This window comes from Xyrauchen texanus, chromosome 12 (assembly GCF_025860055.1).
Source record: "Xyrauchen texanus isolate HMW12.3.18 chromosome 12, RBS_HiC_50CHRs, whole genome shotgun sequence".
In the NCBI taxonomy this organism is placed as follows: Eukaryota; Metazoa; Chordata; class Actinopteri; order Cypriniformes; family Catostomidae; genus Xyrauchen; species Xyrauchen texanus.
This window is the reverse complement of record NC_068287.1, coordinates 28,658,921-28,676,994: the sequence shown is the minus strand read 5'-3', so window position 1 is coordinate 28,676,994 and position 18,074 is coordinate 28,658,921. Positions and strand designations below refer to the sequence as shown.

Genomic DNA, 18,074 nt, shown 5'->3' with positions numbered 1-18,074 from the left:
ATCTTTCTTAAAATAATGCTGGTATTTATTTCAAATTCTATAAAACATATATTAAAATTGGTTTCAAACAAATCTGATCACATTAAAAAATCTTTAAAAAAAAATTTAATCCCTGAAGAGCAAAATCTGGTCTGCAAAATGCCTGGTATCCCCAATAAACTTTAATATAATTCTACATATCTTCATTCTACTATGTACCTTTTTAATTATTTAATTATACACACATCTTCCACTCTAATCCCTCTCTATCATCTACTTGCTCTCTAGTTCGCTCACTCGCTTGGTCAATTGCTCGACCATCTCTTTCAGTTCCTTCACCTCATTCTGCAAGACCTGCACATCCTGTATGTGAAAGATAGAAAGGTAAAGAGAGCAAGAGAAAGGCAGAATTCATTTAGATTACAGAAACTCAGTTTAATGCACAGTTCACAGTGTTTGGGTTAAATACGATAGTTACAATTAAATACAATTCATTTACTCAACCTCATGTTGTTACAAATCCATAAGATTGTCTTCCATCCATGGAACACAGAAGGAAACGTAAGGCCAGAATGTTAGCCTCAGTCACTATTCACTTCCATTATGTGGAAAAAATATGCAATGAAAGTGAATGGTGACTGAATGGTGAATTGTGTTCTATGGAAGAAAGAAGTCATATGGGTTTGGAACAACATGAGGGTGAGTAAACGATTTTCGTTTTCAGATAACTATCCCTTTAAATAAAAGGCATCAAAATGCAGAAGACTTTTTTCTCTTACCCCACTGTCTGACAGTTGGCTGCATAAGGACGCTGATGTGGTGGACATCAAGCTTTTGATGACTTTGAACTCTTTATTTTTGGTGGTAGCCACAAACCCATCTTTCAAGGAGATCAGGATTGGTTCCCCATCTTTACCGGCGAACCAATCATCTGCCTCCACTGATGGCTCTGGACCAATCGTGTCAGGGTACAGGTCCTCTTGAAACAAGTCAGACTAAAGCAAGCAAATTATAATGCTGGATTAAGATTGTAGATCAAATAAGACACAGTAAATAAGTCTACAGTGTGGCATTAATGTTGCATGACAATATGTGAGCTGATGTCTTATCAATGGAAAAGCATCTTGAATTAAACTTACCTTACGAGGCACAGTCATCACAATGGGTTCACACTTTCTCTCATGGAGTTTATAGAACCTGAAGAGAGGTGTTATAACAATATTACAACAATAAAAAATAAAACAACACAGGATTTTAAAATCATGCTGTATGCTGAATTTATGGGTGCGTCTCAATCAGCTCCCTAACTTCCTATGTTGTGAATCAGTATAATGTGAACATGAATTCAGGTACTGGCAAGGGTGTTCATCCATTGAACATTGGGACACTTGTGACTGTATCACTTGCGACACGATTATGAGCTTGCGCATTAAAACCCAGCTGGTATTAATGAACAACATTGCTGTATAAATGACACGATCGTGCATTTTCATTGAGGATATTCAAACATACAGTGTTATTATGAAAGATAAATGATATAAATAAGGAAATCAAAATATAAAGGAGTGCATTTTTAACCTTCTCTCTAATATTTAAAAGACTGTTTCCCTTTCATGGTCATTATGGATGAAAGACATTACAAACAACATCTCTTTTAAAGAGAATTTCAGGCTTTGACTTCATCATTTTAAACTTGTGCTCATCTTCTAATGACTAAATGGAATTTAGAAGACATGACAATGTTTCCAGTAAGGGAACATATTGAGCAACATTATTCCCTGGTTTGTATGGTGCATTTTGTGAATTTTTAGAAAGCAATCGTTTCGGTGCAATTGAGACAGCAATAGAAATTCTCTCAAATAGACTCTCTGATCCGTGCCCTCACTACTGAACTAGGGAACTGATTGAGACGCACCCTAATACAAATCTTATTGTATGTACTGTATATGGGTGACATCAAGTACACTATGGGCTTGTGTGAAAGACTGCATGTATGTACCTTGCGATCTCACACTTGTTGACCTCCAGGCCTCTCTTAGGCATGTAGCCCATGCCCTTCTGACTCTCTTTACTGCTATACATAGAGAGATAGTGAACGTATGGGGCCTCGTCTGTCACCTCAAAGTATCGGATGCTGCTGTCACCCTGTCAAACCATATTTATAATAATGACATTTTCAACAGCTGAGGTAAATAGCAAGTGATTGAACTTGTCCAAAATATGTTCTGACCAGTGGCAAACTCTCAGGGCCAGCAAAACCTTCTCTGCTACTGTAACAGGTTTTAAAATAAGTAAATGAATACATTTACCCCTTTCATTCTCATGTATATTTAATTGTTATGTATATTTGATCGATTTACACTCCTGATTCGGTCTATTTGCAGACTACATCAGTGTACAAAAAACTGCAACAAAAAGTTTATCCAATCAGAATGCATTCCTTAACGTTTACAAGAAAAGCCTGACTCGGGGCTTCATCCCTCAATCCATCGAAAGTGCAAAATAATCGGAATCTATTGTCACATTCATCAGCCAGTGATATTGTACCTGGTGCTTGTAGTCTTTCAGGCCATCTAGTGAACCTTGATTTACTCAATCACCCATAGTGTGATGAAGGTAATTAGAGAGTGAAGAGTGCAAGAGAAAGACATTCTGCCAAATTTAATAAACAGGAAAGGAGTGTTTTGCAAGATTTCATGAGTTTACTATTCGCTGATGTTCTTCCTCTTTTGTAAGTCGGTTTGGATAAAAGCGTCTGCCAAATGAATAAATGTAAATGTACATGTACTAGTTTGCTGATTGCTTACAATGGGTTTATACTGTCATAAGCATTTATTAATGTTTATTAGGTTATAGGTTGGCTTAAAGTAATATTCCATGTTCAATACAAGGTAACCTCCATTGACAACATTTGTGGCATAATGTTGATTACCACAAAACATAATTTACTTAAAAAAAAGCAGAAATGGAGGCTACTACCGGCGAAGAGCAGCAAACTTCAGGCAAACATGTGCGGTGAATCAAAAGCTCATTTGGATGTGAAAATAACAAGCAGCACACTTTCTGCAGATTTTTGCCTTTTTTTTTAAAGAAAATAAGGTGCAAGTCTAAATTCATTTTTGCAGTAATCAATATTATACCATAAATGCTGATTGAGTTTAACTTAAATATTTCTTTAAATATTCTATGTCATGTCTTGTTTTTGTTGATGGCATTTGTGTCTGTTAGTTTGTGACCATTTTAAAAATGTCAAGATGGCTTTGATGTAAGGCACTGGAATGTATGATGTCCATAGGGTATACTAATCATTGTGAAACAAGTTAATGTAATCCTGCTTCTATTTATTCTGAATAGTGTAACATTTGTGGCTCGCTGTTCTGGGAGAAGGGCTTGAGGTTCGAGGCTTGACCTGAGCACGAATACCCCCCAATTGCTGGATAGGTAGATAGGAGGAGAAAGGTCCATGTAGAGGTAAGCGGCTGTTTATGTACGCTTACTCTAGCAATGTGATTGGTCGGATTAAATGACCTTGCTCCTCCCGAACCTTTTTTATAAAACTCCATTTCGTAATGGCATGAATCACATTGAAAGCATTACAATGCACAGGCTGCCACTGGTAGTAGTAGATCTAGTGGAAGTGTCTGTGGTAGTCCTTTACCTTGCCACAAAGGTAGACAATGTTAGTGTCTGGGTCAAAGAAAGGCAATAGCACTCCACTGCTGGTGTCCAACTCCTGTAGAGTCAAAGGTTCCTCAAAGTTCATCTGCAACCACAAACAAAACACTTTTGTTAGACACTTGCTTGTTAAAGAAACTCACTTCCTTTATAAATGCCTCAAAAGCAATACATAATGCACTCACAGGATCCCATAGCGCCACCTGCCGCTCACTCATGCGGCTAAAGCCAGTGGTCAGGATCTTGCCATCAGACACAAATATAGCTCTGACTGGCCTGGAGCCTTCATGAGTCTTGTCCTTCTCCTGAGACACACATAGGCACAGACAGAGGTCATTTGAGTATTGAAAAATCACACAAGAGCATACATAGTGGCTCCAAAAATGTAGATTACAAAATATCAAACAGTGGCATTTGCAAACTAATGATTCTAGACCTTTTCTCAAAACTAACCTTCATTTTCCAAGTAATTTTTACAATTACTTTTAACCAGCTGGTGTTTTATTGAAGTTCACAAAGGTGTTCTAGAGTTACCTCAGGTCTAATTCTGCACATTAACTATAGACATGTTCCACATCTGAAATATTCGCCACTTAGTTTGGTATTTTGTTATATAACGATACAGCATTTTATAAAAATGAGTTTTAAGGGAATAATTCACCCAAAAATGATAATTCTCTCATCACTTGCTCATCCCTATGCCGTCTCAAACATGTATGACTTTTAAATATATACATTAGTCAATAGGGGCAAATAATTACAAACTCCAAAAAGGCCATAAAGGTAACATAAATGTAATTCATATGACTCCAGTGGTTTAATCCTTGTCTTCTGAAGTGATACAATCAGTTTTGGGTGAGAAACAAACCAAAATGTAACTCCTTTTTCACTATAAATCTTGACATCTTAAGTCTCCTTGGTATGATCATGATTTAAAGCTCAATTACACTATGCAGAGCACATGGATTAAGCCACTCAAGTTGAATTAATTACCTTTATGCTGCCTTTTTGGAGTTTGCATGAATAGAAAAAAACCATATCTCCATCAAAATATCTTTGTTTGTGTTCTGCAGATTAAGAAAGTCATACGAGTTTGAGACGGAATAAAGGTGAGTACTGTAAATGATGAGATAATGATCACTGTTGGGTTAACTATACCTTAAAGTGCCCAAATACTTTTTATGACCACTGTAAGGTGGCAGAAATAGAAAGAATGTGGAGGAGAGAGCCAAATAGGCTGTAAGAAAAATCTGTGCACGCACATAGATGACGGAGCCCTTGCGGGGGTCGAACACACGTAGTTTCTTGTCCTTGCAGGCGGTGAGGATCTGAGAGCCATTTCTGTTCCAGCAAGCGCTGTAGATCAGATCAGTGTGCACTGAGTCAATGCGCACCACTGACTCTCCTCGAGCCACGTTCCACAATATGACCACATTATCACAACCTGCAGGGAGAAAACAAGAAAGAGAGTGGAGATATGGTAAATTAAGAAAATGGGGCAGGTGGAAAGGAAGGAGGTGAAAGACATAGAGAGGAAGAGAAGATGGCAATTTGATTAAACGAGAGCAAATAAAGCATATCAGTTTTAAAGCTGAAGTGTGTGCTTTCTGGGCCTCTAGGGTCACCAAACAGAATTGCAAAAATAATTATTAATTTCAAGTAAGTTTCCCAAATACTCCCCCATCTCTCATTGGTCGAACAAACAGATAATCCCGCCCAAAAGGGTTGAGACAATGTTTCTTGGTCAGGCTGGACAGGATGATTGAACAAATTGAACAATATTTTTATAGAGCTACATAGCCACGCTGTTTGCATTTTTTGGGGGAATTAACCTTTATATGGTTTACTTATTGTTGTCTCTGTATATTAAACTGGGATTGCAGAAAAAAGAAGAAGCACTAAGTGACAAATAGGAGGCATAATAGTATGTGTAAAGAATCAGCAGAGGGCGCTATCATTTCATTTAAAATGTGAAATGTACCCTTTTATTGGATGCGTAATGTGTGCATATTGCATAACCACCATATTTAGGATTGCTGCATGTGAAAGGCTGTTGGGTGGATGCAAGGTGTTTGCTTACCTGCACTCATTAGCACATTATGGGCAGTTGGGTGCCAGCTGAGTATGCCCACACGTTTAGAGTGCCCATCCAGCTTCACAACTGGGTCCTTCAATGGTGTTATCAGACCCCCATCTGGAATCTCCCAGATCTATTACATAACAACAACACTGACCTTATTATGTGGTTATACACAATCTCGAATATAAGGGCAAATGACTTTACAACTAAGTTATTAAGAAAAGGCATGTTAAAGTAGTAGAAGCTAATTTGTACACTCCAAAAATCCCTTTTATTTTATCATTCATTAATGTATGTAATTTTTAAAATGTGCTTTATGTTTATGGATTGCCAGATGGCAAACAACTATTGAAACAATGTTAAGTCAAAGTTGATGAATCAAGGTTAATGGCATTGAATTAACATTACAATCTGATGTTCTACAACACGTTTGAGTTAATGTATAAGCATAAAAATAATCTCATAATTTTCTCACCCTCATGCCATCCCAGAAGTGTATGATTTTCTTTCTTCTGCTGAAGAAAAATTAAGATTTTCAGAAGAATATCTCAGCTGTGTATGTCCATACAATGCAAGTGAATTGTGATCAGGCATATGAAGCTCTAAAAAGCACATAAAGGCAGCATAAAAGTAATCCATAAGACTCCAGTGGTTAAATCAATGTCTTCTGAAGCAATCCAGTTGCTTTTAGGTGAGAACAGACCAAAATGTAACTCCTTTTCACTGTTCATCTTAATAAAAGTCTCCTTGGTGATCATGATTTCAAGCTCAATTACAATTCCTATCACACCATCTAACATTCTGCGCATGCATCAAGCACTAGGAAATGTAATCAAGCTTAAAATCAGGATCATGCCTATAGACTGCAATGGAAAGTGAAAAGGAAGTTACATTTTGGTCTGTTTTCACACAGAACCAACTGGATCACTTCGGAAGACATTGATTAAACCACTGTCTTATGGATTACTTTAATGCTGACTTAATCACCTTTTTGGAGCTTCAAATTCTGGCCACCATTCACTTGCATTGAAATGACCAACAGAGCTGAGATATTTTCAAAAAAATCTTAATTTGGGTTCTGCAGAAGAAAAAAAAGTCATACACATCTTAGATGGCATGAGGATGAGTAAATTAAGAGAGAATTTTCATTTTTGGGTGAGCTATCTCTTTATGACATTGAATCAACGTTAGAATCTGATGTTGATTCTACATCCCTTTCGTTGAATAAACATTGAAATTTCAACAAAAATTCAAGAAATTTGGCAGAAAACCAATAAAATAAATGAATAAAAACATTCACACAGTTCCTAGAATTTATTTAGCTTCATCACAAAAGTAAAACAGTAAAAAAAAAAAAAAAAGAAGAAGGACAAAATTTTTTAAATAAAAATAAATGTTGTGGCTGGAGGCTGAATCAAAGAAAGAAATCAAAGCACTCTATGTGTAAAATGGCATATCTTTGCTCATTCAAGTGTCATTTCTAAGGTAACACAGAATGTATTACCACTGCACTTTAAGGCTTCTGCCATAATGTTAATAAACAATAAACAAGATACACTGTATGTAGAAATGTTTCTTCAAAGACTTCAAAGCACTTTTTAAAATGAATTAGTTTAATAACTGTCAGTAACAGAATCCTACACCAAACACAAAAAAACAAGCCAGTAATACAAAGGGACAGAGAAATAATAAGGTACATGAGCATTGTTGTGCTAGAGAATTCATTTGAGCGTGTTTGGTTTTTCAACAAATATGACTTCTGTATATGATGCAGCCATGTTTTCTCACTATAGAGGAAGCATCAGTTAGAATAACTGTGAAGCACATGTGAACTTGTGGTCATCAACTACACATTAACGTGAGTTCAATTTCACTGTCACCACCCATATGTGCAGTTGACTTTCATCAAAATGATGATTCAGATCAAAAATCAACATTGTTTCAACATCATCATGCTATCTGGGCTACTATCAGTTTGGTTGACACCTAAGCATCTACTGAAACATCACATTTCGGGCATAAATGTATTTGGATTGAAACCAATGAGCCAAAAGCATATGTCACTCACCATAACACTGCAATCTTCAGAACCACTGGCAATGATGTTGTCATTATGTGGGCAAAATTCAATGTCCAAGACAGGACCAGTGTGACCACAGACAGTGGGCAGGGACATGTCAATCCGACCCGTCTGAGAAACAAAGCAGAGGGAAGAAACAGAGGGAGAAATGGGTCAACAAGGATATCTTTGATATGAAAGAGCAGCAGACACAAATTTACAAACAAAATTAAACCATATGAAATGACTAGAAAATAAAATCTCTGAAACTTCTGTAAACATTCTGGTTGTGCAGAAAGAGTCCATGTAGAGAGAGATGGGGCAGATGAGGATAGAGCTCTGTCAGCTGATCCCAATTTTACAGCTATGCCTTCAATTACGCCTAATAACTACTAACCCATTTATAGAGGAGAGCACGGTGCTGAAGTTCCCATCAAGCACATTGAGAACACATTGACTTGTTGAAAATTGTGTTGTCAGATAGGACTGTAAGTATCGCTCTACAAGGAGAGCCCTTAAATGATCCATCTCTCACAGGAGGTGCACTAAAATAAAAAACAATTCTGATTTTTTGATCAATATCATTGTATATTTTAATGCCAGTCTGGTGCATTTCTACTTCTCCGGTGTCCAGATGAGTTCTTAGGCTTGCTTAAATATAGACAAACTAAAGAACAAACTTTCTAAAGTCACCCAAATGAAATGTAAGGGCTTGACTCAAATTCTCATGTGCATTAGGAGTCAATGGCTGCCATTGAGCAATGCTTTTACACAGTTGATTAAAAGATGACAGAACTTCCATTCATTCTCTCCAATAAGACCCAAGACTGTAGACACAGTCAGAGGACAAGAGATGATGGATAGAGAGGGAAAAATAACAAACAGACTGATAGTTGTTGAAAAAGGGTGAAAGAGAAAGTTGATTCCATCCATCTTTTTTTAGTAATTACATTTTCTTTTGCTGCTTACAATACATTTTCAAAGGTTAGCCATTTTCGATTATAATGTTTTATGAAATACAAATGACATATTCAAATTTAGACCATTAGCTGATCACATGAGGCAAGCAGGCACATCAAATGTGTTAAATTTTAAGCCTGAGCGGCAGCTGTCCTTTTTCTTGCAGTTTTTTTCACTCTGTCAATCTGTAAGCTGTCACCACATCCTGTGCAGGGTTGACAGCAATGTACTCCAAATATGGCAAAAAACAAGATGCAAGAGAGCAGAAAGAGAAGAGATGGTAGCTCTGGTGACACGTAACAATGAAACCCAACCTTGAACTTCCTTATTTAGACAAACACTTCAATGCATATCTACAATTCTGATTTCAAATACTCAGTAACAGGTTAAAACTACCGTCTGACAATAAGTCAAAACAGTCTAGGCTTGGAACGCTTTGGAACTAAATCTACTGCAGTCCTAAACAGTGATTTTAATATGAACCTTTTTAACAACGTCAGAATTTTAGTTTAAAATGTATATGAGCGTTTAAGAGAAAGCTTATATTTTATGAGTTGTGACCAGTCACCAGTTCTTTCAGTTGTTATTTATTTATTTGTTTGCACTATCGTAAATGATCAAGCAGCATGAATGATTATTTAAATTAGGGATGGGCATTTGACTACTTGATTTGTAGTCAAGTAATCTAGCACATAAAAAAAACAAGTAATCAATTACATGAAATTTTGAATATATGTTCAACCTTTAAATGTTGAACAAGTTTTTCTCATGCAAAAATGATCACTATTAAACTCAGTATAGTAATATAATGTCTACCCTTATGAACATGAGTTTAAAATAGCTCCAAGTACTCACAAATTGCTTTATTAAAACTCAATGTAGAAGGCAATGCTTCTTATCTCCTTGCTGTGTGCAAGATTCTTCCAAACTCCTTTGCATGATTTACCTTTCTAAACAAGTTCTTCATACATTACTTTGTAAAAGATAAAGGGACGTTTTGCACAAGGATTTTCCCTCTCAGCTCCTTATTTCACTCACAACACTTCTTCTACATTTGTCATTTGTTGAAGTTTTTTTTTTAACAAAGACTTGAATTATACTGAGCCTATTGTGTGTGACATGACATCAGGATGCACCTTGTTCAGAGGCAGGACGATGAAGGCTCCTCCACCGCTTGCATCCACAATCATGGCCACAAACTTGGGGTTGAGAGAACAGAAATTGCTGTCCCAAGTCATCTGGGAGATCCTGATGTCATCATAGCACTGGTCTGCCTTCACCGCCTGGCCAAAGACATGGCGGAACTTACTGGTCCTGACCACCTTTCTAGACATGGTGACCTGAAGAAGGGGAGACAAAGAGGTGGAGAGGGCAAGAGGAAAAAATATTGTGAAAAAATAAGCATATCACAAGTTTAATGTGCCTCACATAGTCTTTTTGGTTACATAATCTTGCCAATTATGTTGGTGTTTGAGGTTTAGCTATTATTCTAGTATTTGGTTGTGATTGTACATCTTCAGTGTGGCCAATATGGTTGCACTTAAGTTGTATTCATGAATTTGAATCTCTATCAATGAGTTGTAACAGGAAATGCCCTAAGAAGAATACACTACTAATGATGGTATAGAGAGTGCGTAAAAGCAAGAGAAAGAAAGAGAGAATGTATCAGGTCATCAGCCCGTTTTCATCATTCTATGTTTAAAACTGCATGTTGGCAATAAGTCCCAAGAAAGAGGAAGGAAAGAGGAAGCTAGCATGAAATGAAACAGAAGGAAATGCTCCGACTACTTCTCTATGTCTTATGCCATGTTGTCTGCAGACTCTGGTGATAAAGCACTTTATCTGTATATCCCTTTCTCTCTTTCCATCTATTCCCCTTTCTGTTGCTCTCTTCTCTCCCTTTCATCACTAAAGTAGTCCCTTTTGTATGCCTATATTACACCCATTCAGTTGAAATAAAAAATGCATCTCTCATTTGTATAGTGCATGCTCAAAACACTTCTGTAAAATAATTTGTAAAAAAGATAAATAATAAAAGAAAAACAGAAAGATGCAAAAGAGTGCAACCATTACACAGAATGAGAAAGGAACCCGTCTTAGCAGGACTTCTGTGGAGTGCAGGCGACGTTCATGACTTCAGTTACACCACATCCTTCCACACAAACATGGAAACCACTGAGTTATTTCTACCTGTTTCACAGGCACTGGCATATCACCCTATATCTGCTCATCTTGTTATTTATATGCCTCCTTTAAGGCATCTTGAGATGAACAAAACACACCTTTATTTTGACTTATCCTATTTTCTAAGCTCTAATTTCAAAGCAACATTTGCAATCTAGTCATATCAGCTTTATATGTATCTGGAAACACTCTTTAGTTATCTTGCAAACATGTTGTAACGTACTGCACATCACAACTTCCTCAAAAATGTAACTTTGCCTTACCAGCACAGTTTGACTCATACAACAATGACAATTCATGTTAAAACAATATTCAAATAACTAACACTACTGCATCGAGTAAAAGTTAATGCCTGAGGTAAATATATTAAAGCTGGGGCGTTAGTTTGACGCGTATTAGTATGATTCGCAGATCAAAATCTAGTGAGCTGCCTAAGTAGACAGCATTGTTAAACATCATAGGGATCGGTGGAAACGGCCCAGGCCCCATCGTCACCTGAGTTATATGTTCAGAAGCGCGTGCTAAGTCGAGGGATCGATTCAAGTCAGCCTCAGGAAGCTATCTAGGTAGACATAGCCCTAGGTTGTGAGGCGTAGCTAAGATGAGCAATGGAATGTATGCTGTCAAATAACTGTCAATGGACTCTTGGCTCAGTAGTATCCTATCCACAATCGCACAATATAACGGGGACGGGGCACTGTACCTGAGAACTGTGGCTGGGAAGGGCTCCTGATGTGAGAGGATGGCGCGTCGGAGTCTGACAGCGGACAGAGATATCGAGGAGTTGTTGAATGCCAGCGGTTGTGGTCAGAGCTCACTCTAAATCACGGAGGAAGTGAGAGTTTGAGATGTAGATGAGAATGGGAGGTGTCTTCGCTTTATGTTTCCTTTTAAAGCTCTTTATGTTGCATTAAGCTCGTTGCACTTCACTTGTGCTTACACTGCATCGTGTTCATGCAACACAAATGTGGCATGCACGAAGTTGGTGGTTTTTCAAACAACATTTTCTGTAATGCTAAAGTAGTTAAATGCTACTGACTATCCTAACAAAATAAAATAAAATGCCCTAGTCATATTTAAATAAATAAACCAATGAAGCCTACATTTAGGACCATTAAAGGAGCACTCAGTAATTTTTTTCTTCATTAAAAACTCCTGAAGTCATTAATTTTAATTTGGCAATATATGTAGTAAATCATGACCCCTTGACATTAAAATGAAGACTCCAGTCATATCAGTAACTTTATAAAAGCTGTTTTATTCTACATGGAGAAGGTCTGTACAAACTGGAATCAGTGTAAGTCCAAGATGGCTCAAAGACAAAAGTTACTGAATGCACCTTTAAGATATTTTGCGTTGTGACAATATTTAAAGAACACTTAAATGAATATTATGGGTTCAAGTTAAGCTCACTCGACATATATGGCATAATTTTGATTATCACAAAAAATAATTTCAACTCATTTCTCCTTTTCTTCAAAACAGTGGTTACTTTTGTGGTTACATTGGTACTTACAATGGAAGTGAATGGGGCCAAATTTTGGAGGGTTTACTGGTAGAAAAGTGAAGCTTATAGTTTTGTGAAAGCACTTACATTAATTCTTCTGTGAAACGCATATTATTTGAGCTGTAAAGTCATTTAAATCATCGTTTTAATAGTCATTTTAAAATGCTGTATAATGTAGGCTATAAATACTTTACAACTGAAATAGTATGTCATTTTTTCACTGTAATGAGAATATCATAATGACAATGTTTTTTCCTGTTACGTTAACGAGGATTGTTGGTAAAATGTGCATAATTGCCATGAAACATTACAATTTTAAAAAGTGTTAATGGCCCTAATAATAGGCAGTATTTTCTATATGCAAAATATAATTTCTTTTTGTATTTTATTTTATCCCAAATATGGAATGCCCAATTCTCAATGTGTTCTCACCACGTGCCCCATCGAGAGCAAGAACCACATTATAGCGACCACGAGGAGTTTACCCCATGTGACTCTACCCTTCCTAGCAACATGGCCAATTTGGTTGCTTAGGAGACCTGGCTGGAGTCTCTCAGCATGCCCTGGATTCGAACTCCAGATTCCAGGTGTGGTAGTCAGCGTCTTTAATCGCTGAGCTACCCAGGCCCCCAAAATGTCTTATTTAAAAAAAAAAAAAAATAGGACCGGAACATTTTCTTAACAGGTTTCTTAAGAATCACCCCCATATTAACAGATTTGAAATATATGAATATACCACTTAATTTCAACACATACACCACATTATTAGCACGATATTTCTGAGTAAATCAACACAGTAAACAAGAATTAACTGGAGGTCAAAATACCAGAATAGACCCACAGACATTAGGAAAATCAAGACAGTCAAGAGACGTTTAAAAATATAAACCTCAATTTATTGCACAATCGCTGCTGGAGACCGTTGGGTTTGGAAGATCTGTCTGTGAACAAATGTAACTGTTGCCAAGCAAACAGACTGAGGGAAAAATATAGGCCCCATAAAATAAACCAACAGAAATACACACTTGTAGATAAAACCAATTATAACACAAAATGTTACTACCAAAGTTATGGCAACATTTCCCATTAATGAGTTTAGAAGACCCAATAAAACAACAATAAATAAAGATGATTGGTCAATGGAACTCAAAGAGTGATCTATGTGCCTGACTTTTAAAAGGTCAACACGGTTCAGCCAAACATCACTGATGCTTTTACTGTCAATCAAGGACCACTAGAGCACTGTAACCATCAGATGGCGCCAAACAACTAAATGAAACATATTTTGTGGAGGAAAAAAGACAGCTCTCACAGACCTCCTATCACCCTATGTGCGTTAGTATTCTCAGCCTTTGTACGTAAATTAAGATAATCATTGATAGTGGTAACCCATCTCAGAATAATAGTAATAATAACAATATCTCTATTGTCATAATAATGCGAAATGTAACTAATGATAAATAGTTTGTAAATTATCATTAACAGGCTATCCAGCACCTGCATACTTAGAAAAAATTTTATTATAATTTTATACATCATGTCATTGTTTTTTTTATTATTGTTTGTTTGTTTTACCACAGGGCAATAGAATATACAGACAGGAGAATGTCATTCATGAGAACATCATCCTTGTTACTCCTATGGATTGTAATGCAATCCATTTCTTTTAGGGCTCCGGTTTAACATGCTCTGCACATTCTCACAACTCTTAACAATCTACATAAATAAACAAATTCTTGATCAGCATGTATGGACACACATTCAGTCCCACAAAGGGAATATGCATCAAAGTGGATGCATGCCCAAAATACCTGATACCTTACAAGCCTATAACTATCCAGCCATTATTTTGGCAGTCCTTGATGTTAACCACATTATAGTGAAGAGGACATGACAGAACGAAAACTGGCCCAAAATCAGTTGTCAAGGTCACTCAGTACAAGTGAGCACTGACAGGGCACCCTGAGAAGAGGAAACCCCAGGATGGCATGGTAAAGATGCAACTCTGAGCAAAATATGTTGTTGTAAATACACAGATTTGTTTCTTTTCAGGAGTAGTAAAACATATTTTTTGGAATTCACATGTACAAACATGTCTGTGTGTATACAGTATATGTACATATTTTGATATGCATAGTTATCCAGTGGGTTTCAGAGGTAATTACATATCAAGACCCCCATTCTCAAAACCAAAGCATTTATATTGACACCTCTCCAAACATTTCATTATGTAAAAAAGAGATTTTGCCAACCAAACTATATCACAATGTTTTCTAAATTGTCAAAATCAAGACCATGTTATAATGACATTATGACATCATATTATTACAGACAGTTAATATGATGCTGCTGACCCACCTAGAGATTCTAAAAGCATTGTTAACTCCCCTGTCAGACCTCAACAATGGTCACTGGCATTGTGATCTCACAATTTTGACTTGCTGAAGACTTTTAAACTGTTCACTGAATAGTCAAATCATCAATTTGTACTTTCTTTAAAAAGAAATTGAACAATTATTTTGTGTTACCTTCTGAGATGAAATACATTATCGTTCATATATTTTTTAGAACATTGTTGTTTTACATATTAATATACATATAAAAATGTCAGTATGTATGCAGCTTGCATTTGAATGCATATTCAGTCTACATACAGGTATCTACATTACCTATATGGACTTTAAGTTTTTAAACAGTTTTCACTTTGATCCAAAGCCCTTTAGGTTAAAAACAAACAGTGCAGTTAATTATTTGATATGGTTGTATTGCCTCTGGACTGCTCTGTTTCATTCCCTTTCATTAGACATATATTTGATGCATTCGCTCTGTTACTGCACATTAAGCACATAGTTCAGTGGTTGCAATGCACAAGCATTAGAAAATCAAATGTTATGTTTAATCTTGTGCACCTGAGCTAAATTTCATGTGTCATAGCAAAGGGTCTGAATACTTATGTCAATGTGATATTTCAGTTTTTGTATTTTTAATAAATTTGCAAAGTTATAAAAAATCAATTTTTTGCTTTGTCATTATGGGGTATAGAGTGTAGATTGACGTGAAAAAAATTATAATTTAACAACATTTAAAATAGCAAAACAACATCATAAACATAACACACCAAAAATAAATATGTAACGCAAATGGTAAGGGTAGAGGAGGCAATTCAATTGATCTTGATTTTGGTCACTGAACCTATCACAGTTTGTTTGTTTTGTCACTTATTAAAAGAGTTGGAAGGGTTGGAGGAGTCATCCTTGGTTTGTTCTGCTCAGCAATGCATAAGCATTCTAAAGTAACATATTCAATTCTTAAAAAAATGTCGTCACATAATATTACATCCCATTTGCAACAATATTAACATCTCCATAGTATTTGATTTATCCAATCTACACACTAAATCACATTCTAAAGTAGATATATAAATGTGATTGTTTTTCTGCTTAAGTATTGTAAACAGCTCCATTAATCCTGAAGTCTTTTGGAAACTAAACTTACATAAGGGAGGCCATTCTGAAAAGTATCTATTCTAGAGGTCGACAGATAGTGGATTTAGCCAATAACGATAACTAAAGTGGTGGGGAATGCCGATAACCAATATATAATTTTTAAAATCGATTTATAGAATGTCAAAAAAGATAAAAATATTTATTTACTATGGAAGGCAATAACAAAGATTCCAAACTGACTAAAATCCCTGATGCAGTTTTTTGTTCAACCAAAATCCCAATAGTTACAGTAATAGAAAAATGAAGATTTGGTGCATAACATTGGACTTTTAAGTATAAACAAGTCAGAAACACAATGGGGACTCTTATTTTGAAATGAAGAAATTATGAAAAAACTGTCGGCAACTATAAACATTTTGCCGAAATTTCCAAAAAGCAACTATCGGCACTGATTAATCGGTAAAACCGATATATCGGTCTACCTCTAGTATATTCATTCCATAACTAGGGACAGAGATAAACTTTAAATAACACACTGAGTTGTTGCTTAAGTGGCTGGGTGTATTCAATAACAAAGTAATTAGTTATTTAGTAATTAGTTATTGTAATCTAATTACTTTTAAGTAAAAAGTGTTGTAACATATACAGTTTGTAATGCTTGTGATCAGATTACAGTTACTGACTCTCAATTAAAGTAATTACTTTTAAGTACACTACTTGCACTAAAGTAATATGTACAATACATTTAAAATATGAATTTGTATGTACATCTGTTAGCATTTCTGTGAGAGCTGAAGGGTGTGCGAAAATGAATGAGGAAATACAGGCATTTTGAATGAGCGGAAAACCAAAAACTTCTCTAGGAAAAGTGATTTAAAAAGTAACTTAAATGTAAGATAATTAGTAATGTGATTACTTTTTAGATTAAATAATCAATAAAGTAATTTCATTACATTTTCGTAAAAGTAGTTATTAATTTGTAGTGGTTTACTTATTTTGAGTAACTTACTCAACACTGGTGATGTATATAGTAGTACCAATGTTATGACAATGTTATGATAGTCTTTAACAGGGAATCCACTTATTGGCATGTGTAATATTGTCCCATTAAAGAGTTTAATATTTCTCTGCCACATCTGATGATGAGGAACAGAGAATTAAAGCCTTTGTGCAAACAGCCCGCCATTAAGAAAATAATTTTCCTTGTCTTGAATCCAAGGTTACGCAGATAATTGTGGTTAAAGGTCAAAAATAAATTAAATCTTATTTAGAGCAGTACAAAATCCAATCTCCCAAACTGCAGATTAGGATATTAAAACCATGAGTGAACAAGATTTAAAAAGGACTATTCAAAAGCACAGCACAGAAAACTTGTTATGTTACCTTCTGCAGGTAACAACAACTTTTCCAGGGCACCAATAATGTAAAAAAAAAAAACTGTATTAAATGAATGCCCCCTCATAGATAACAAACCTTGCCTGACTAAAGTCACTAAAGGGCACTCTGTAACTTTAATCAGCCAGTAAACATATATCAATGGCAAGGCTGCAAACCAAGGAATGACCCCTTTTGCCCTTCACTAACAAGTATTGGATGTAAATGGAATAAAAACAACACAAACACAGTGTAATAAAACAAATAAAATCAACTCAAGTATTTCCAGTAAATCTTGCAGTGAGACTGGCCCTACAGTACATAGTGTATCTGTGTGTGTGTGTGTGTGTGTGTGTGTGTGCATGTGCATGCGTGTGTGTAGTGTTAGTTATTAGTAGGCAATGATGTAACAATTGATATGCTGCATACTCTGCAATAGAGTAGCTTTTGAAAGTTGTAGGTCTAAGTCAGTGCATGTGTACATAATTTATGCACTGATGATCTTTGTTTCAATAACTCACCAGCAAAACTGAGAATAGGGACAAACTGTAATGAGTTTTCCCAAAAGCCATGCTTTCAAAGAGTAAGTCTTGGTTTTTGAGAGCCAATCATTGAGGGCTAAATCTTGCCTTTCGTTTTTTGAGCTTATATAATAAATATTTTCTACGCTGGTGTATATATGACATCAAATAATGTCAGACCCCGTATGTGTGTATGTGCATCTGCATATAAATGTGAGTAAGCCTATAGAACGTGTAGTTCTCAAAACAAAATTCTGCCTTTGTGTAGATCTAAACAGTGCCACGCACA

At 35.9% G+C, this 18,074-nt stretch overlaps 1 protein-coding gene across 1 annotated transcript; it reads right to left on the bottom strand.

The window, feature by feature from the left end:
- Positions 1–2: 2 nt before the first annotated feature.
- coro1a (coronin, actin binding protein, 1A) lies at positions 3–11,785 on the bottom strand. Its single transcript, XM_052139915.1, has 11 exons — positions 11,641–11,785; positions 9,890–10,093; positions 7,803–7,925; positions 5,735–5,864; positions 4,917–5,098; positions 3,840–3,959; positions 3,638–3,742; positions 1,979–2,124; positions 1,119–1,176; positions 759–974; positions 3–342 (listed from the first exon to the last, which is right to left on the bottom strand). Exons 2-11 carry the CDS (start codon positions 10,085–10,087, stop codon positions 253–255), a joined length of 1,368 nt encoding a protein of 455 aa, XP_051995875.1. The 5' UTR covers positions 10,088–10,093; positions 11,641–11,785; the 3' UTR covers positions 3–252.
- Positions 11,786–18,074: the final 6,289 nt, after the last annotated feature.